The 22,790-nt window shown below is 43.3% G+C and overlaps 2 protein-coding genes across 2 annotated transcripts in view; both read right to left on the reverse strand.

The window, feature by feature from the left end:
* Positions 1 to 273, reverse strand: part of LOC110498363 (ryanodine receptor 3) — a 96,978-nt gene extending 96,705 nt beyond the window's left edge. Inside the window, exon 1 of the mRNA XM_036954899.2 lies at positions 199 to 273. The gene's annotated coding sequence lies outside the window, so the exon portion shown is untranslated. The remainder of the gene's footprint in view (positions 1 to 198) is intronic.
* A 1,356-nt stretch (positions 274 to 1,629) lies between these two features.
* Positions 1,630 to 22,790, reverse strand: part of LOC149975234 (ryanodine receptor 3-like) — a 78,485-nt gene continuing 57,324 nt past the window's right edge. The window contains exons 2-8 of the mRNA XM_090209704.1: positions 20,819 to 20,938; positions 14,303 to 14,407; positions 4,109 to 4,183; positions 3,793 to 3,871; positions 3,073 to 3,185; positions 1,954 to 2,053; positions 1,630 to 1,850 (exon numbers count right to left, since the gene is read on the reverse strand). Of these exons, the coding sequence (XP_090065830.1) occupies positions 1,753 to 1,850; positions 1,954 to 2,053; positions 3,073 to 3,185; positions 3,793 to 3,871; positions 4,109 to 4,183; positions 14,303 to 14,407; positions 20,819 to 20,938 (690 nt within the window). The 3' untranslated portion in view covers positions 1,630 to 1,752. The remainder of the gene's footprint in view (positions 1,851 to 1,953; positions 2,054 to 3,072; positions 3,186 to 3,792; positions 3,872 to 4,108; positions 4,184 to 14,302; positions 14,408 to 20,818; positions 20,939 to 22,790) is intronic.

Genomic DNA, 22,790 nt, shown 5'->3' on the forward strand with positions numbered 1-22,790 from the left:
GACTCAAAGCATCTTGAAATATCAAGGTGAATCCGAGCAGAGGGAGGGAGGAAGAGAGAGAGTGAGGAAGAGAGAGAGGCAGGGAGGAAGAGAGGGAGGGAGAAAGAGAGAGAAGGAAAGAGATAGACAGATCAGAGGGAGGGAGAGAGAGAACGCATATAGACAGAAGACGGAGAGGATAAAAAGAGCTGAACTCACCTGATTCTCAGAGGCTCCAGCCTCCACAGAGACCTGGCCTTCGCTCCTGCATTCCCCGTCTCATAGTTCACTATCCTGGGGACACGAGAGGAGCATGAGGTTGACATGTCTGGATCTCTGCAATGTTTTATTAAAACTGCCACAGGCTCATAATGGTCCTAAAGTCATGTTTTATGACTTTAGCAGGATACCATCTCTGACTGCTTTATTCCCTACAGTCATAGTGATATCAGCTCACAGGAGGTAATACTCAGACTGGGACCTCAGATGAACCATACTATTTACCCTCCCGGCAACACAGCACATTTTTCATCGAGGCCACCCGCATAACCAACGGAGACTGAGAGCAACACTGTCTATCACTGATATGGGGGACTGGCTCCAAAGATAAAAGGAATCTTTCATGGCCCTTGGTGACAGTTTGGACTAGGTTTGATGGACCTCCTGAAATGTTGCATCTTTAAAAAAATGCTTCCTCTATTCAATTTCAAGGACATGACTAAAGGCAAAGCCAAAACTGACAACCGATATATAATCCTCAGCGAATTATTGCCCCACACACACCGTCCTAAAAATAGACTGTTTGACTGAGAGGAAGATGAAGGGTCATCTCACACGTCTTCGGTGACTGGCTACGTTAACGTTGCTGGGGCTTCTGCTACTGTTGTCTCGACCCACTTCAGGCCTTGTGTGCCATATCCCTCTGCTACCTTGCTGTCCGTCAGCGCTAGCGCTGTGCAACTATAGATAGCAGGGCGGTCATTTTTCCTGCTTCTGAGACCCAGTGTCAGACTGAGTAGTGACACCAACCTGTTGGACCCACAGGGAATTCAAAACAAACAGTCAGCCAGGTCCACCAAGTTCGATTTTAGGCCCCTTTCACAAAAGGAAAAAACAAATTCCTTAAAGAGTCACTTAACAAGCCAATTGGCACATGTGTTTTTCTGTTGCTCATTAGAAAAAGTTGATCTCAGTCTTGGAGGTGTGTTTCCTGACCGATTCCACGTTTGATTAATGGTGTTTATTTCCCATCAGACGCAGTAGACACGGACACATATCTATTTCACTTCCTCATACTCCCCAGAAGGAATCTAAGATCATTTTGACGTTTTTCCAAGGATGTTTAAGTTGGGCAATTTTACATCAAACTAAGGTGTTTAGTGGGGTATTTCTCAAGTTAAAAAAAATGCGACGTGTCTTATGTAAACAGTCGGAGCTGCTTGAGCAGGTCTGTCGCACTGTCTATGCTATTGGATAGAGAGCAATCACCACAGCTTGTCACCCCATGTTAATGGACATTATCTAATCAAAACCCAACCTTCATTTACCCGTTGTGACGCAAGGATGTGCCAAACTCCATTTTAAACGAGACTGACTTTATGACCAAAATTATCCTATTTAGACTTTGTAGTACATTTTGACACCAGAATAACTGTTTGACTCATATCGATGCCATATAGGCTGTTTTTCAAAGGGATTAGCTGCTTTTTAAAGGCAGCCGCTCTTTAACTCCTGAAGACTCATTGCACACACATTGCGTCCCAGTTGTGTGACTTACCTCTGTTGCTCATCACTCTGGTCGGAACCTGGGATGGTCAGAACTTCATCATGACCGTGGAACAGACGCAACACATGGCCACCCAGCAGATAACCTATTGGAGAGTGGATTAACAGCACCTTTCATTGATACCCATACATTTCAAACAACATTATAAGCCAGTTTAGCAGTGAAACTAAACTAACAGTTGGACCTACCCTCCTCCACGTTGCTGCCGGAGCAGGTGGGGTGGACGTTCCACAGAGTCTGCATGAAGGACGCGTCCACCTGGATGTTGCCATTGGAGATGGACAGGTGCTGGTGAAGACAGAGGAACATTATGTTACACACACCATCAATAACTACATTATGGGACATAAACTACCGTTGGCCTATACTGCAGGAGCCATGTCAAATACACAGTTTGATTCAAGGCATTGAGCCAGGCTACAACTCAGAGGTTTGTCCATGCATGCAAGCTATTGCTGCAGTAGATTTAGAGTCATTCATAAACCTGGAGAGAAGCTGGCACTGGAGAGACAACAGCACTGTGAACTTGGGACTGCCAGTTTCTAGTGGGCTGTGTGTGTGTCTGTATGTGTGTGTGCGTGTATGTGTATGTGTGTGTGGGTTCAGGTGTGTATGTTGGCATGCCCGTGCATGGGACATTTCTGCAGCAGTGCCGCAGGGGAACTCTCCAGCTCTGGTCCTGAAGGTGCTGTAGGCCTGGTTAGCGTCTCGCTGGTGACAGCAGCACAGAGAGGAGCTGTGGCAGTAACAGTCACATGAAAGTGGGCCTCTAGCCCAGTGAAAGCTGCCGTATCCCTGCTTAATTCCCATAAACATGGGCTTGGCTGGGCTGGCTGTTGTTACACTCTCCCTGCATCATGCTGGAGATGTTTTCCAGGAACAGCATGCCACAAGGCCCTGAGGCCCACACAGTAGAATAACAGAGGGGTCTGGGAGATGGTCATAGATGGGCCTGATGAGGAACAGGGGAGCAGGGTTTGCCAGGCCACACAGTGTAGGAAAGGTGGGATAGGGGACAGAGTAAGATAGGGTATTCAGTTTGACAGTGTTGCTCTCTCCCTCCCAGCTCTCCGTACGTAGCCTTCTCCTGCTCTTTCTTAGCTTCATGTCCCCAATATCTAGTCTTCTTTACTGGACAGAGGGAGCTGAGTGGGAGGGAGACACCTTCAGTCCGAGATCTACAATTCATGGCTCATCCTACTGGATTGAATGGCATAATGGTTCTGTGTAATGGGGCTGGAAACATTTAATAGCCTATCATATAAACTATTCTTAATAAGACGTTTACAGACTGAGGGAGTACTCACAAGGTATCGTTCTGATGACACGCTGACGAGGATGAGGTCATCACCGATGCGCACTTTCTCGCCCTCTGATCTCTGTTTGGAGGCAGGATGGATGGTCCACCAACAGGCTTCACCTGCAGGAACACAGAGAGACACTGGTGGGGACACATGCCTGCACAATGGTGATTACAACTCCTTGATCTACATACACAGGTGATTAAAACTCAGATTACAATGGTGAAAGCAATACGCACGCACGCGCACACGCACACACACATGCCCGCGCGCGGGAGCACAGCAAAGACACAACTTAGATTTGACACACAAATGTATTCACACAAGCACTAATATATGCCCACTCACACTCATCAACATGCAAGCACCATAGCAACCAGCTTTCCAATACCTGGACAGCCAAACCATATTTTACATCTCTATGAGACAAATTAGCTGAGCCTCGACATGGTGACAAAGAGCACATCTAAGACATTTATTTCAGTCTGCTTGGAATGTTTTCGGATATATCCTATGGAATAAATGACTTGACACAAAATCTCTGCAAAGGTGGTGCATTTTTTACAGTATCCGAACCGAAAGTCCCTCTTTTTGTGCAGTGCTTAGGAACTCTGAAATGAACACTGGGGCAGGTGAAATCCCACGAGTCAGTCCCAATCAGAATCCCAGCTAAGAGAGTGACTGTGTGATAATGAGAGTAGAGACAGATAGAGTGGAAGGTTTTACCTGTTGAGTCCTCCTGCAGCCCCACATCAAAGGACAGCTTATCTGTCTGTGACCTTGATGTCTTTAAACAGGTCAGATACTGGAGCGGATAGATAGACATCAAAACAGCATAAAAGGGCTGATCAAAAGAGGCACACAACTCCGGTGTCACATTCAGAACTGGAACAAATGTCACAAGGACACGTGCAACAAATCTTCAGATAAACTGATAAACTGTGATAAACTGTAACTATGAAACAGTAACACATGGAGTAATGAGAAAACAATACATTTTCCTTGGGTAATGGATGAGTGAGTGCGTGTGGTGTACTCTCACCATAGCGCTGAAGGAGTGCCTGAGGAGGATAGCGTGTCCATACAGAAGTGTCCTGTGTCCGCCCCCCTGGGCCGCCTGCGGAGACAGCACAACACCCATCACACACAAGACACACTGTCAGACAGAATGTCCCCTGTGGCCACTCGCTCTCTGTCCTTTTCTCTCTCTCTCTCTCTCTCTCTCTCTCTCTCACTCTTCTCTCTCTCTCAATCTCTTCTCTCTCTTTATCTGCATCTATCTGCATCATAGTGGGAGAACCAAGACTCTGGCTCATGATGATGACCTCACACAAGGCAGGGGCCACAGACTGACTCAGCCTGCCCCTGTCAGCCTGTCCTCTCCTCTTGGACGACTGTCCTACTGTCCACAACACAATACTGAAGGCATGCAGTCAGATGTGTCACTCAGGGGAGACGACTGCTTCCTGTATTCATGGAGCAGAATACAGATCATCATCATCACATGACTACAGGTGAAGGGAATGGGAGGTGAGAGAGAGAGAGCGAGAGCTCGCTGCCTCTAATGAGTCGGTAACAGAGACTTTTTGTTACAGTAAGAAGTCTCTGGTTTGTGATATTAGAGAGAGCTAGGAAGGAAAGACACAAATGGGTTCCACTCTGGTTCCACTCTGGTTCCACAGTGGTTTGAGGAGATGCATAGGGGTTAGAGTGATGTGACGTCACGGACTTGGGCTCTGCTTGCAAACCTGTCCCTACTTTTTTCAGGCAACATTGTGTTACTCACCTTTCTTATGAGCCTCTATGGAGCAGTAAGATAAGAGAGAGTTACATTACTGAGAATGTGCTGTAAGTTAAAAAAATGTCTGAGTTGGTCTCTGTCTGTCCTATCCACAGTAAACTGTGTATAGTCCTTGTCGGTCATTCACAGATGGTGACGTGCTGTGTAAGATCTTATTTGTAACGTACTTGATCTTGCATGCCAGTGTCTCTTAGTCCAAACAAACCGTGCAACATCTATCTACGCTACTATTTGCTAAGACAATAGTCTCCAGTTCAATACAGTTGCCATGGGTTACAGTGCCTTGCGAAAGTATTCGGCCCCCTTGAACTTTGCGACCTTTTGCCACATTTCAGGCTTCAAACATAAAGATATAAAACTGTATTTTTTTGTGAATAATCAACAACAAGTGGTGCACAATCATGAAGTGGAACAACATTTATTGGATATTTCAAACTTTTTTAACAAATCAAAAACTGAAAAATTGGGCGTGCAAAATTATTCAGCCCCTTTACTTTCAGTGCAGCAAACTCTCTCCAGAAGTTCAGTGAGGATCTCTGAATGATCCAATGTTGACCTAAATGACTAATGATGATAAATACAATCCACCTGTGTGTAATCAAGTCTCCGTATAAATTCACCTGCACTGTGATAGTCTCAGAGATCCGTTAAAAGTGCAGAGAGCATCATGAAGAACAAGGAACACACCAGGCAGGTCCGAGATACTGTTGTGAAGAAGTTTAAAGACGGATTTGGATACAAAAAGATTTCCCAAGCTTTAAACATCCCAAGGAGCACTGTGCAAGCGATAATATTGAAATGGAAGGAGTATCAGACCACTGCAAATCTACCAAGACCTGGCCGTCCCTCTAAACTTTCAGCTCATACAAGGAGAAGACTGATCAGAGATGCAGCCAAGAGGCCCATGATCACTCTGGATGAACTGCAGAGATCTACAGCTGAGGTGGGCGACTCTGTCCATAGGACAACAATCAGTCGTATATTGCACAAATCTGGCCTTTATGGAAGAGTGGCAAGAAGAAAGCCATTTCTTAAAGATATCCATAAAAAGTGTTGTTTAAAGTTTGCCACAAGCCACCTGGGAGACACACCAAACATGTGGAAGAAGGTGCTTTGGTCAGATGAAACCAAAATTGAACTTTTTGGCAACAATGCAAAACGTTATGTTTGGCGTAAAAGCAACACAGCTCATCACCTTGAACACACCATCCACACTGTCAAACATGGTGGTGGCAGCATCATGGTTTGGGCCTGCTTTTCTTCAGCAGGGACAGGGAAGATGGTTAAAATTGATGGGAAGATGGATGGAGCCAAATACAGGACCATTCTGGAAGAAAACCTGATGGAGTCTGCAAAAGACCTGAGACTGGGACGGAGATTTGTCTTCCAACAAGACAATGATCCAAAACATAAAGCAAAATCTACAATGGAATGGTTCAAAAATAAACATATCCAGGTGTTAGAATGGCCAAGTCAAAGTCCAGACCTGAATCCAATCGAGAATCTGTGGAAAGAACTGAAAACTGCTGTTCACAAATGCTCTCCATCCAACCTCACTGAGCTCGAGCTGTTTTGCAAGGAGGAATGGGAAAACATTTCAGTCTCTCGATGTGCAAAACTGATAGAGACATACCCCAAGCGACTTACAGCTGTAATCGCAGCAAAAGGTGGCGCTACAAAGTATTAACTTAAGGGGGCTGAATAATTTTGCACGCCCAATTTTTCAGTTTTTGATTTGTTAAAAAAGTTTGAAATATCCAATAAATGTCGTTCCACTTCATGATTGTGTCCCACTTGTTATTGATTCTTCACAAAAAAATGCAGTTTTATATCTTTATGTTTGAAGCCTGAAATGTGTCAAAAGGTCGCAAAGTTCAAGGGGGCCGAATACTTTCGCAAGGCACTGTATATAGACTGCAGCAGTACCAGCACCATGCCAGGCTGTTCTACTTCCTGTGGGAGAGAGTCTAATAGGCATCAGGCATATCCCGCTGCATTCTCCCCAACACAACCTGAGAAAACTACACCAGTTCTTAACAATTCTTATCCTAACCTCACACCATCCAAAGCTCTGGCAGGTTCAGATTTCCCTGTCCCTAGTGTCCCTAGTGTTCCTAGTGTCCCTGGTGTCCATAGTGTCCCTACTGTCGTGTCCCTACTGTCGTGTCCCTGGCACACAAGAAGGGGAAAGGCTGATCAAAGATGGGGGGGGACCAATTTCAACCCCACAGCCGGGATATGACATGCTGACATCAATTGAAGAAGTGTGACCTTTAGCAGCACGTCACCCCACTGCGTTTACCCAGCAGCCACCAGGGGGACAGAGGCAGACTGACACAAAGAGGTGGCACTCAAATACCACTGCGCACGTCGCCCTGCCAGAGGGTATAAGCCTCACCCTGCTTTACCCTGGGCACTTCAGTCACTGACACTGATTGTTTGAACTTTGATCCAAAACCCTGTCAACAAAGTGATGAAAACACAAGTGTGTTCAGCGCTCTATTTGGATGAGTTAGAACAGCTTCACTCCAAACTCAATTTGGGGTCACTAGCTGAAATGGTGATAAATTAATGTTTGATAGCTGACTCAATGGTTTTCTGAGCATTGTGTTTTCACCGTTTACAAGATCTATGAGACTGATAACCCTCAAACAAACACAATATTAGTCCAAAACACCATTAATAAGACCGTATTCCACTTTGAGGAACCCCTGTATATAAGTTGAGACCAGCTGAATAAATTAATAAGTTCTTCCCTCTGTGAGTCGATACCCTCATTGTAGCTCATCAGCTCCACGACAGACTATTGATTCCTGAAACATGACATACAGCATTCAACTACCATCAGTGTTTCCTCCGTTGACATTTCAGAGCAGGAATATTGAAAAAAGATACATGTGAGGAGAGACGTAACATACTGTAGTGTTAAAACGTTTTATCCAGACCAGATCTGAATCAGTCTCCACATCATTCCTCAGAGAGAGGATAGTCCATCAAGGAGAAACTGTGATTAGAGTACACTGTATGATTACAATCGGACATCAATACTGGTTAACCCATGGCCTTCCCTTCGGTTATGTCAAGTCATGTTAAGTTAATACACAAGTAAATGCAAGAGGGGTGAGAGTGGCACCTAGAAAGCAGCTTAGCTACCGCAAACCAGCAGTTTCACTTGAAAATGTCTCACTAAGCTTTAAAGGGACAGTAAGCTCTCATGAAGGTCCAGTCTGCCTGTGCTTTGCATGATCTCTTGCCAAAGAGCTTTTCCAGTTCACACAGCTGTGGCAGAACCAATGGGGCTTGATTAGTTAATTCCCCTACATTGGGAGTCTAGTGTGGTCACTAGGCTGCAGCTTTGACAAAGTCCATTTATCTTTGAACTCGACTCAATTAGTATTAAGCTCCACCTATCAAATTATGGAAATTCTTAATAAATTATTATAAGTTTGGCAAGGCAACAACGAGTTAGCTAAAGCAGAAACAGACTGGCAGCCTGTCTAGGGGTTGCTTCACTTCACAAATATAAGAATGTTATTTTTATCCTTCTAAATGTCAGTGCACTGACTTCTGGATTTATAATGCATGTAATGTAGGGCACTATTGTATGTCTTAAGTTGGTTGGTGCAGATAGAGATGGCAGCTTCGCTTCTAGTCCTTAGAAAACTGTGCAGTATATATATTTTTTTTACATTGTTAGCCCAGAAAACCTTAAGTGTTATTACATACAGCCGGGAAGAACTATTGGATATCAGAGAGACGTTAACTTACCAGCATAACCAGCACTACGACCAGGAAAACGACTTTCCCAAAGCGGATCCTTTGTCTGCACCTCCCAGGGCATTTGAACTGATACCAGAGTCCGACCCAAAACCGCCGGAGGAGAGGGTGTCGGAGCGGTCTTCTAGTGAGGCTTCGGACCATCCACCGCTTCTGAGTATATTACTCACTAATGTCCAGTCCCTAGTTAACAAAGTCGATGAAATCAGGGCAAGAGTTGCTTTCCAAAGAGATATCCGGGATTGTAACATACTCCAAAGGGATTTTCAGTGCATCGCGCCAACAGGAATAAACATCTCTCCGGTAAGAAGGGCGGGGTGTATGTTTCATGATTAACGACTCATGGTGTAATTGTAACAACATACAGGAACTCAAGTCCTTTTGTTCACCTGACCTAGAATTCCTCACAATCAATTGCCAACCTAATTATCTCCGGAGAACTCTCCTCAGTTATCGTCACAGCTGTGTATATCCCCCTGCAAGCAGATACCAAGACGGCCATAAAGGAACTTCGCTGGGCTTTATGCAAAGTGGAAACCATATATCATGAGGCCGCATGTATTGTTGCTGGGGATTTCAACAAAGCTAATTTGAGAACAAGGCTACCTAAATTCCATTAGCATATCAATTGCAGTACTCGAGCGAGTAACACGCTCGACCATTGCTACTCTAACTTCCACGATGCATACAAGGCCCTCCCCCTACCTTCTTTTGGCAAATCTCCATCTTGTTCCTCCCTTCCTATTGGCAGAAACTAAAACAGGAAGCACCCGTGCTTAGGTCTACCCAACGCTGGTCTGACCAATCGGATTCCACGCTTCAAGATTGCTTCGATCACATGGACTGGAATATGTTCCGGGTAGCCTCAGACAATAACATTGATGTATACGCTGACTTGGTGAGCAAGTTTATAAGGAAGTGTATAGGAGTACCCACTGTGACCATTAAAATCTTCCCCAACCAGAAACCGTGGATTGATGGCAGCATTCGCATAAAACTGAAAGCACGAACCACCGCATTTAATCATGGCAAGGCAACTGGAAACATGGCCGAATACAAATGGTGTAGTTATTCCCTCCGTAAGGCAATCAAACAGGCAGAACGTCAGTATAGAGACAAAGTGGAGTCGCAATTCAACGGCTCAAACACAAGACGTATGTGGCAGGGTCTACAGGCAAACACTGATTATAAAAAAAACAGCCCCTTCGCGGACATCGACGTTGTGCGCCAGACAAATTAAACAACTTCTTTGCGTACTTTGAGGACAATACAGTGCCACCAACGCGTCTGCACAACGCATCACCCTCCAGGACACCTACAACACCTGATGTCACAGGAAGGCAAAAAAGATCATCAGGGACAATAACCACCCGAGCCACTACCTGTTCACCCCGCTTCCATCCAGAAGGCGAGGTCAGTACAGGTGCATCAAAGCCGGGAGAGATTGAAAAACAGCTTCTATCTCAAGGCCATCAGATTGTTAAACAGCCACCACTAGCACAGAGAGACGGCTGCCTACCTATAGACTTTATTAAAGTAGCATTGGCCACTTCAATAAATGGAACACTTGTCACTTTAATAATGCCACTGTATCCGTCACTATCTATTCTTTACTATCTATTGCATCTTAGCAGCTCTGTCACTGCTCATCCATATATTACTAGATTGTGTGTATTAGGTTTTGTTGCAGAATTGTTAGATATTACCTGTTAGATACTGCTGCACTGTCGGATCTTGAAGCATAAGCATTTCCCTACACTCTCAATAACACCTGCTAACCATGTATGTGGCCAATAGAATTGGATTTGAGGTGTAGAATGTCTGAACAGGTAATAATTTGTTGGTAAAATTCAATGATTCTGGACTTTAAAACATTAAAACATAACTCTAAATCCCCTAAGGAATGAATGAAGACTGACATTGATCTGATGTTAATTCTGATGTTAATTCAGGATAGACGTAGAATGTTCTCTTTCGCCAGGAGAAATGTGAGCAGTAACAATTGAACAAAGTCTATACTCAGATCTATTTGTCTTTTTCATGTTGCTAAGTGCTGTGACAAAATTGATTCACTTGTTTAACCAAATAAATCCATAATGGCAGTCATTTCAGCAGCATACGCATTCATGTTTTCATATAAAAAACACTAGCATTCTGTGGGGAACCTATTTGCTTCACTGAAGGGACTATCGTATCCCTAGGAGACATATGAAATTGGGAGAGCAAGCTGCTAGCATGACTAAACAGCAATGCAGAGAGGTGAGAGGAGAGGAGAATGGGATGAATGGTGAACATACCCATCGGTCCTTGCCTTGAGGCTAACAGGTAGAGAGATTAACAGAACACAATGGATGAACATAGCAATGCAAAAAGTACAGATCTTTCACAGCTGATCAATGAAAGCAAAAGACAATGTTTGGAATGTTACTTTTAACAAAGAAGATTGCATCGAATAAGATCATTATCAGTATCAGAAATGCATTATCTGTCTATTAGAATACATTAGAGAATGACTGACAACAGAACAATAAGATGATAAATGATCTAGTAATTACACTTCCTCGCTCTCTCTACACTTACAATATACTTTTATCTATTGGATTAATAATGTACTAAATTACAACATGCTGCATCTGGTAATGAACTACAACAATCCCACATATTAATTTCAGGAAAGTGCATAAATGAGATCAGTAAACCACTGCAACCTGGAAAAAGTGCAATGTCATACTACAGTACAATGGATGAGAAATGTTCATATCTGCCCCCCTCCTTCCTCTGAAACATGAAACATGACATTTTAGGACAGGCACTGTTTAGGATGTTCCCTGCAAGAGGAGCATAGAGAGAGCAACTTGGTAGAGCTGTGTTTCAAATCAAATAAAATCGTATTTGTCACATGCGCCGAATACAACAGCTGTAGACCTTACCGTAAAATGCTTACTTACAAGCCCTTAACCAACAATGCAGTTCAAGAAATAGAGTGAATAAATTATTTACCAAATAAACTCCCTGTTCATTCATGACTGCGTGGCCACGTATGCCTCCAACTCAATCATCAAGTTTGCAGACGACACCAAAGTGGTAGGCCTGATTACCAACAATGACGAGACAGCCTACAGGGAGGAGGTGAGGTTCCTCGGAGTGTGGTGCCAGGAAAAGAACCTCTCACTCAACGTCAACAAAAAAAGGAGCTGATAGTGGACTTCAGGAAACAGCAGAGGGAGCACCCCCCCGATCCACATTGACAGGACCGCAGTGGAGAAGGTGGAAGGCTTCAAGTTCCTTGGCGTACACATCACTGACAAACTGAAATGGTCCCCCCACACAGACAGTGTGGTGAAGAAGGCGCAACAGCGCCTCTTCAACCTCAGAAGGCTGAAGAAGTTTGGCTTGGCACCTAAAACCCTCACAAACTTTTACAGATGCACAATTGAGAGCATCTTGTCAGGATGTATCACTGCCTGGTATGGCAACTGCACCGCCCGCAACGGCAGGGCTTTCCAGAGGGTGGTACAGTCTGCCCAACGTATCATCAGGGGCAAACTACCTGCTCTCCAAGACACCTTCAGCACCCGATGTCACAGGAAGGCCAAAAAGATCATCAAGGACCACAGCCACCCGAGCCACTGCCTGTTCACCCCGCTATCATCCAGAAGGCGAGGTCAGTACAGGTGCATCAAAGTTGGGACTGAGAGACTGAAAAACAGCTTCTAACTCAAGTCCATCAGACTGTTAAATAGCCATCACTAGCACATTAGAGGCTGCTGCCCTATATACATAGACTTGAAACCACTGGCCACTTTAATAATTGAAACACTAGTCCATTTAATAATTTTTTACATATTTTGCATTACTCATCTCATGTGTATATAGTGATATAGTGTATTCTGTCACATTCTACTGTATATTAGTCTATGCTGCTCTGACATTGCTCGTCCAAACATTTATGTATTCTTAAATCCATTCCTTTACTTTAGATTGTGTGTATTGTTAGATATTACTTGTTAGATATTACTGCACTGTTGGAGCTAGAAACACAAGCATTTCGCTACACCTGCAGTAACGTCTACTAAACATGTGTATGTGACAAATAACATTTGATTTGATTTTGATTTGCATTCAGGATGCATGTTTTGGAACATTTGAATTCTCTATATTTGTGTTCTTCCTTTCACTCTGTCATTTAGGTTACTATTGCTCCATCCTCAGTTTTCTCCCATCACAGCCATTGAACTCCATAGCTGTTTTAAAATCACCATTGTCTCCATGGTGATATCTCTGAGCAGTTTCCTTCCTGTTCTGCAGCTCAGTTCAGAAGGACCACTTTTGATGTATCTGGGTGGTTTAATACATCATCCACAGCATGATTATTAACTTGACCATGCTTAAAGAGATTCAATGTCTGATTTGTTATTGTCACCCATCTACCAATCACTGCCCTTCTTTGAGACTTTCTGAAAGCTCCCTGGTCTTTGTAGTTGAATCTTGCCATAGATCACAGGCACATTTGGAAAAGAGACCTAGGTCTCAATATGTCTTCTTTGTCAAAATAAAAGTTAAATAAAAAATCTGTGCTTGAAATTCAGTACTCCACAAGATGTTGTATGTATAAAAAATCATGTCAATCCATATTATTTCACACAGTGAGTCCATGTAAATTATTATCTGATTTGTTAAGCAATGTTTTATTCCTGAACTAATTTAGGGTTGCCTAAACAAAGGGGGTGAATACGTATGCAACAACTATATTTAATTTGTATTCATTTGTAAAAACGTGTAGAACCATGTTGTGTGGATCAATGACAATTAAATCTATTTCAATCCCAGTTTGTAAAGCAACAAAATGTGGGAAAATCCAGGGGGGGTGTATACTTATGATACCCAGTGTAACTGGCTGTTCAGAGGAGATAGGGAGGTGGTGTCGAGACCTGCTTTGACTACCAATAGACCAGCTATACACACAGATTAAACTGCTATGCAAAAGCCATATGAAGGTCCATTCAATGAGATTGCCTCCATTGCCTCGGGTGTGTGTACGTAACAGTGTGTGCCTCCATTGCCTCGGGTGTGTGTACGTAACGTGTGTGCTGTATATTCTACACCGTGGCTCTGTCATTTGAACTTGTTTGGTTCTCTGTGCGTGTTTTACAGTACACCAAAAGTAGTTACAGTGCAATTCTGCTCTATAGTGAAAATTATAGCATTGAGAATTTGTCCTTTCAGCCTCATTGTTAATCAAATAGACAACCGAGCAGCACAGGGCAGAACCACTTCAGTAAAGCTGCAATAAGAGGGCAGCGCTCTCCTTCTGATGACTTTCATTCACATTACTATTCATGGAGGGCTCAACCTCCCAGCACCCAGGTCCCCAGGCCACTGTAATAGGCCAATTCCTCTCATTAATCCCATTAATGAACATAAACAGGTGGTGCTTGCATCATTATAAAAAACAATTTCACAACATTTTAGTCTGCTCCGACCCTGAAATCCTGTAATTAATGAAATGGAATATGTGAAACGGGGATGTTCAGTAGATTCCCAGAGGGCTCTCTGTGATGTGATGATACCTTCTCTCTGCCGTCTGTCCTGGGGTGGGAGTGTGTATGGACGTCTGGAGTGTGTGTATGGATGCTGTGGTAGAAGCACAGTACTCACCCCCTCACTGTTCTGGCCAGTCTTAGCCAGCATCTCCTGCAGGGCCCGCACAGAGAGAGAATGCTCCAGCACAAAGTTACAGATGCACAGGTCTGGAGGGACATACTGGAAGAGACAGACGGGAGATTTGTATGCAGCAGACAATTGCCAGTTACAAGTGAGGATTTCAAACCATGTTAAAAAGGCTCAATATAAAATTTAGATTAAATGGAAACCCAGAAAAGGCTTTTGATTGGTCACTACAGATGCCTGGTCCTCAGATTGGTTAGTCACAGATTATGACTGAGTGTGTTCTTTACTAAGCATTTTTTGTCCATTACACCCATGACTAATAATCATAACAACCATCAATTACAAACGCCAGAGATTGGTTACACTTGAAAACCATTTTAGATGCCTGTTCCACATTCCCTCAGCACTGCAGAGTGAGAGAAACACAATAACACAGATGTCTTTGAAAACATTCAATCAATCTTATTTGATAAGGAAAAGCCTACAGTCATTTATCTATATTGTGTCTCCCAAAATAGTTCTGAATGCCTGTGTAAGTCAGTCCACCTGCTCTACAAGATGCAACTTTGAAAGCTTCAGTTAGTGATAAATCTAACACATATCAACTGACTGGAGGGCCAAATTCAGAATTCTATATCATTACAGCAAGTGCCTATAGTATCGGAGTATGTGGATCTTGGCCAATCTAGGGCATGGAAAGAGAGCATGAATATGTGAGACCACAGGAGAGAGAGAGAGAGAGAGAGAGAAAGAGAGAGAGAGAGAGAGAAAGAGAGAGAGAGAGAGAGAGAGAGAGAGAGAGACAGACAGACAGACAGACAGACAGACAGACAGACAGACAGACAGACAGACAGACAGACAGACAGACAGACAGACAGACAGACAGACAGAGAGAGAGAGACAGACCGAGAGAGACAAACCGAGAGACAAAGTAACAGAGAGACCGAGAGAGACAGACCGAGAGACAAACAGACCGAGAGATTCAGACCGAGAGAGACAGACCGAGAGACAAAGTAACAGAGAGACAGACCGAGAGAGACAGACCGAGAGAGACAGACCGAGAGACAAAGTAACAGAGAGAGTGGAGCACTCATCCCTTCTTCATACAGGACAGAGCAGCAGTCTGACAGAATGAGGCAGAGAGGGAGATACTTAGGGACCTGCAACACTACAAGATAAATGATGCACAGCAAACACACACTATCCTCCTTTAGGTAGAAACATGTAAAACTTGGCTAAACTGGTTCACCTTGTTACAGGTAAATCTAACTTTAAATTGGAACTTCAGCCGACCTAGTTCTACTCTGCTGTGCTTTCTACACTCAGGTAAAACTAAGTTAGTATGTGAAATCATCTAAAGCAGTATCGACGCAGCTATCCATTCTCGAGACATTTTAAATATGCACATTTATATCATGGTGGAGTATAGATCCAGAGAGCTTGACCAACGGTGGCAGGACAGTGGAGTTACACCAGTAAAACAGACATGATGTGATTTGTAGTGACACATGCCAACATCGGAAGCCCAGTGTCTCTCTTAGGACAGCCTCAAGCATCAGCTTCGGAGATGTCAAAAGGATGTCAAAGTGGCTTAAAGTAACGTACTCAGACATAATGACCTTAATGACCTGCCATTACTAAGGGCATTTTGAGAATTGTCATCACTGTTTTTAGTCAAAACACACACATACGCTATGCTCACACATGCACCCATCCACACACAACCAGGGGTTACAGACGCAGCAGCACAGACACTGTAAAAGCCCGAAGTCCATTTGATCTGCACCCTATGAGAGGACTCTGTGCCAGTTCTATTCTTTGACTAGATTAGATTTTCTCCCCCGTTCCACTCTTTCCTGGCATGCTGTTGGGGAAACACAATAGAGGGTAGCACGGAGAAATCTGTGTTGGGGCGCTGGGGGCGTAGGTCTGTGTGTCCTCAATCTGAGAGGGCATATCATAAAGATATATTTAGGGCTGCTTGCCTACACACTGCTCTTTGGTTTATGGCTCATGCTGTGGGAGGGGAGCAGCTAGACCAATGGATCACATATCCCATCTTCTCTGGGGAGGAGATCCAAAAGGTTACATACCACTTTCACTTTGATTACCCCAAGAGATGACCTCTCAATTTATGTTCATGTTCACCCTAATGACAGAGTACATACTGTGCATTAGTTCAGAAACCTAGAAGTAGTTGGCTATATCATCATCTTCCTCTTATTTAACAGTTAATTGGCCATTTCATTAGTTAAACATTCACTTTACAATAGCTGTACATTGTTGATTCTATGATGGGGGCTTCAGCTCTCTGGTGATCCTACCACGAGAGAGCTGACAGGGGAGCAGCTAACCATGAATAAACATCAACTGCTAATTCATTGGCTGATTGATGTCACATTTAAACATGCACCATTTAAATCAACATCCTTGTTGCCTTGTGTATGTCTCCATGCACTGTAAAAAAAAAAAATTTTTTTTTAAGGCAACCAGCCTTTTGGGGTATTTGATGAGGGGAAAAAACAGTTTGATCAATTTTAGAATAAGCCCCTCTGTATGATTATACATACAGTAGAACCCTCTATGAAGGGTTCTGCCTAAAAACCCTCTATGAACGGTTCTACCAACCTTATTAGCCTTTAACATTTGATTATTTATGACAATACATTACGTATATCATAAGGCCTTTCTTCGAGGGCCCAGTTACAGTGCATTCGGAAAGTATTCAGACCCCTTGACATTTCCCACATTTTGTTACGCTACAGCCTTATTCTAAAGTGGATTAAATTGTTTATTTCGTGGTGGTTCCAAACTTCTTCCATTTAAGAATGATGGAGGCCACTGTATTCTTGGGGACCTGCAGAAATGTTTTGGCCATTATGGGGTATTGTGTGTAGATTGAAGAGGAAAAAATATATTTGATCCATTTTAGAATAAGGCTGTAATGTAACAAAATGTGGAAAAAGTAAACAGGTCTGAATACTTTCCATTTTAGAATAAGGCTGTAATGTAACAAAATGTGGAAAAAGTAAACAGGTCTGAATACTTTCCGAATGCACTGTATATCCTAACACTGTGGTGTTATGAATCTCCTGGTTTACAGGCCACATCAAGCCTGCAAGTCACATTATGCAGGCTTGCAAAGTGACGTGTAATTCCTAGTGGAATCCAGCCAGAGTTAGGATATCCAACAAGTGGAATTGTTAATCACCCTCAACCTGAATTCAGAATGACTGCCAGGGTAGGGAAGATTGAATAGTGAGACGAACTCAATCATCTAAATTGGAACAACTATCTCAGTAAAGGGTGCAATAAAAGCTATTACTAACAGATTGGATTAGTTAAACCCACTGTTCCTAGGCCATCCTTGTAAATAAGGATTTGTTCTTAACTGACTTGCCTAGTTAAATAAAAATAGAGAAATGGCATGTTATTTATCTTTGTGTAGATTAAAAAGAATCAACCGATCAATGTACATGCAAAAACACAGATATTAGAGTAAAACAAACAATTTCCCCAAATTCTCCTTGCAATAGAGCATTCTGTAAAATAGTATATGGTTCTATGTAGAACCCTTCTTGCCTTCCAAAGAATCATCAAACAACCGTTCCATCCAAAAAATGGTTCTTAGGATGTTAAAGGTTCAACGTAGAACCCTTTGCCTTACAAAGAACCCATGTCTTCGAAACGGTTCTTGGTAAAAACACTATCCCTCCGATAGTAACCCTTTTGGAACCCTTTTCTTAAAGAGTCGTGGTACTGTAGTTAGTTGAGTCGTTTTTCACCCTTCCCCGTCTCTGGTGCTGTCCCTGGGGGATGACGGCAGTTCATACAAACACCAAGCAATAAGGAAAAAGTGGCAGACAGGAAGAGCATCCATTACACCTGTCTAGTGTAATTACCATCCCATCTGGGATGAAAGCATCCAGACCCTCCCATTGCCTCTCCTTCCATCCCTAGGTGAGTGCTGTGGGGTGGGGGTGAAGAAAGGGGAAAACTGTAGCTAAGCAGTGCATACATAAATCACTATCACTCCACACTCTCTCACTCTGTTATGTTCTCTGTGTCTGTGTCTCTATCTCAGCGTCTATGTAACTGGCTTCCCGGCCACGTTGAAATTAATCGGAGACATAGTAGATCAATTTCCGCAACAACTAAGAGCGTTGAAGCGCAAGGCCCAACTTCTCCACTGTTTTGGTCCCATGGCTACCACGCTGTACATAGAGTGAAGTGAACCCGTGCACATGCGCAGATACCGTGTGTGATTGTGTGAGAGTGAAGTGTTGCATTTCGCTTGTCTCAATATCTCCAGTGCTGCTTGTGGCAACGTCATTTAGCTAAGTCTATGGATTATGATTAAAAGAACAATCCATGCTGAATAATCTAATCATGCCAGGTTACAGTGACAGAGGGAATGGAATTCGGAAGCGTGGTGAGGGCGACTGGCTTTACTGTGTAATATTGTCACTTGGACAGCTGCAATGTTTTAAAGTGCAATATTGCTATGCTTTCATAGAACTAGTTCTATAGAACAGCAATGGTGCTTCTTCCCCAAGTATATTCCAAAACTACAAGCAGGCAAAACGTGGCAAATGAAACTAATCGGCTTTGAAATAGTAAGAATTGTCACGTTGTAAGTAATTCAGGAGAGAACTACATCCTTTGATGTGACAAATGCTGATTTGGTTTTTAAAACAATTAAGCCTTGCTCAATCCATCCTTATAAAACTTGCAGTGATTTTGCACGTAGTTGCACAAACCACAAATGCATTAGCACTGACAAAGCACCAGGCTGTATTACTACTGAGCAATTATAGCAAACAACCACAGTTTGTTTATGAACTAATCAAGAAAAACCGCATGGTCTAATTTTTCCAAATTGAGCATTATCATAAAACTGGAGGCCTGCTGAGACGTACAATCACGAAAGAAAATACATAATAATTGTTGCATCATGTATAATCAGGCGACTGTGTTTGGTTCCTGTTTCTGATAATGTAGTATAGTAAGCTGCCTCTGTGCTGCTCTCAGCGTGTCCCTGGTTACTAGAGAGCAGGATCTGATTTCTCTTTAGGTCCAATGCTGATAGTCATTTTTTGGGGGTCCAGGATGGCCAATATTCAATATTATTAAATTTGAACATTTTGATGACAACATTTCTCATAAAATCATACAATTCATTTGACTTTGTTTTTACCAATTTAACTACATAACAACATATTGGTAATAATCTTTCATTTGAATGGTAAATCTCTTGATAAACTGAGTAAATCAAGATGTCATAGGCAGGTGAATGCATATCCAATAGGAGTGTGTGAATGCATGTTATTTACCTTGTTTAGGCTGCTTTCAGTGGAGTATAAGGGTGTACAGTAAATCATCTGTTTCCGTTCCATTTATGACTAATCTCTTCTTTTATAAAAGTGTACTGAATAAACTCCATGCAATCACTCACTCGTGAGTGTCTCTCTCACAGTACATGCAAGCAGTGGGCAAGGGAGAGACACGTCATTTAACCCAGTGAATTTATAACAATTTTGGAGACATTCAGCATTGTGTAGACCCTGGTTATTTGAAGACCCTGGTTACGTGTGTAGACCTTGATTACATGTGTAGACCCTGATTACGCGTGTAGACCCTGCTTAGGTGTACATTCAGGGCCCCCCGGGTGGCGCAGTGGTTAAGGGTGCTGCACTGCAGCGCCAGCTGTGTCTCCGGAGACCCGGGAGGTCCGTGGCGCGACGCACAATTGGCCTAGCGTCGTCCGGGTTAGGGAGGATTTGGCCGGGTAGGGATATCCTTGTCTCATCGCGCACCAGCGACACCGTGTTTCCTCCAACACATTGGTGCGGCTGGCTTCCGGGTTGGATGCGCGCTGTGTTAAGAAGCAGTGTGGCTGGTTGGGTTGTGTACCGGAGGACGCATGACTTTCGACCTTCGTCTCTCCCAAGCCCGTACGGGAGTTGTTGCGATGATACAAGATAGTAGCTACTAACAATTGGATACCACGAAATTGGGGAGATTTTATAAATAAAAAGTATACATTCAGGTTCCTTAAAGACCCTGGTTATGTAAAGACCCTGGTTATGTAAAGACCCTGGTTATGTAAATACCCTGGTTATGTAAAGACCCTGGTTATGTAAAGACCCTAGTTACATGTATATGGACTTCTGAACTCAGTGAACATGTGGTTAACATGTCCTGGCATTCTCTCATCTCACTCACTGGGCTCTATAGAGAACATCTTGGAAGACCTTATCTCTGACTCAAATACACCCTTTCTCACAACATTATAATCTACACTGAACAGTAGGAGCATCAGGCACTGAAAAGATAAGGGTGATAATTCTACATTCAAGATGTTAGTTCCGGTAGGAAATACTTCATTATATCTTAGCGTTAGAGCCACGGCGAAATTCTGTCTCATGTTTTCTTGCATAAGATTTTAGTTTGAGACAAACAAACAACGAATAACGTGACAACCCTACTCCTCTATGTGCCTACCTTTGCCTCTGATGTGGGTTCCAGGTAGCACAGTCGATTGCCGAGCCCCTCTGCAGTCAGGCAGAACTTGCGATTCTCCTTGTGGATGCAGGCGACACACTGGAGCACCACTTCATCATCCTGTCAAGACAAAATGGAAGTTTTCAGAGTGAGAGGTAGACAAAAAAAAACACTACCCTCAACAGGAGCCCATCAACCACCTTTTAACAGGGGGATATTATTCACTGTGACTCCACACTCTTAGAAAAAAATCTAGAACCTAAAAGGCTTCTTCGGAAGTCCCCATAGGAGAACCCTTTGAAGAACCCCTTTTGGTTCCAGGTAGCACTCTTTCCACAGATGGTTCTACATAGAACCTAAAATAGTTATTCTATATGGAACCAAAAACGGTTCCACCTGGAACCAAAAATGGATCTTCTATGGGGACAGCTCCAGAACACTTTTGGAACCCTTTTTTCTAAGAGTGTGTTCTGGAAACAGGGGATTCATCTACCCAGACACTGGGTGGGTAGAAAAAAGTCATCATTTACATCATTGCAGAATAATTTGACATAATTGCAGAGCATTACATTGAATGTGCTGCTGGTTTAAGATTCAGGCTTCACAATCTTTTCTCAAGGACCATATATTCCAGCAGCAAAATATGTACCTTAAAAATATAAAGGAAAAATGGTGGGGTGAGATTTCTAGTATTTTACGTCTTAATGAAGCCTTGACACACCACGCAGAATCGGAGAATAGGTTGACACAAATGCTAAAGAATAAGACAATGCAATATTAACTCTTGCTTTGAAGAGTTAATATTGATGACTAATACATTTCTCCATTTGGGCTCATTGTTTCGGGCTGTTGATTGGGCAGTCTCCTGCTAAGGTAATGAACGAACACAAGTTATCCACTGAGGATCCCTTTAAGTCTGCCAAACATCCTTTAGGCTATTCACGCTATTTACAATACTTTCAGAAACCATTCACACCTCTTGACTTTTTCCATATTTTGTTGTTACACCCTGAATTTAAAATTTATTGAATTGGGGATCACTTGACCCTTGGACGAGATGGCCGCATGAACTAAGAGCTCCGCACAAGTAGTTTCCAATTCCTAATCTTACCTCCACTCCAAGTTCAAACTCATTTAGCTTTAGTAAGAAAAAGTGATGGCGACTACAAAAGGCGACACTACAGGTGACATTTTTACCCGGACTCAAGTGTTAGCGACGGAAAGAGCCTCCAAGAAGAAGCTAGCTTCAGAAAAAACTAGCGCCATTAGCCAGGAGCAAGAGAACCCGCTCCCCCACGAGGCACAACGAATGCCAACCTCGCACTCTGTCGAAGACATCCTTTCTGAGTTGAGATCCCAACGTACAGAACTAAACACTAAATTAGATGCCATTAACTCTCAGCTCAGTGCGATAGGGGGCAAAGTGACAATCCTGGAAAACGCTTTGCCTGACATCAACAACAAGATAACCATAAACGCGGGGCGCCTGGACGAGGCAGAGGGGCGAATCCTATCCATGGAAAACTTATTGACAGATGCCATGGAAACAATAGCATATGCTAAAAAGAAAATCGAGCATCTGGAAAAGAAAACAGAGGACCTGGAAAACAGGGGGCGAAGGAATAATTGTGTTCTATTCAATCTGGGTGAAAAAGAAGAGGGAAACATGCCACTGATCCGCTACCTGCAAGACAAACTTCCCGAGTGGCTCCACATGTCCACCGACAGGCCCATAGAACTCGAGAGAGCTCACCGAGCACTGAGGCCCCCACCAGCAGCCAGACAACCACCGCGCCCAATCACCATACGTTTCCTGAGATTCACCGACAAGGAACGAGTCCTACAGGCGGCGAAAAACAACACCATCACAGTGGGAAACGCCAAACTCGCTTTACACCAGCACCTGTCAGCTGGAATACGCCGAAAGCGCCAAGAATTTGACGAAGTGAAGAAATACTCCATTGACGAGGCA

The sequence above is a fragment of the Oncorhynchus mykiss genome, chromosome 19, assembly GCF_057628025.1.
Source record: "Oncorhynchus mykiss isolate SJ-2025 chromosome 19, ASM5762802v1, whole genome shotgun sequence".
In the NCBI taxonomy this organism is placed as follows: domain Eukaryota; kingdom Metazoa; phylum Chordata; class Actinopteri; order Salmoniformes; family Salmonidae; genus Oncorhynchus; species Oncorhynchus mykiss.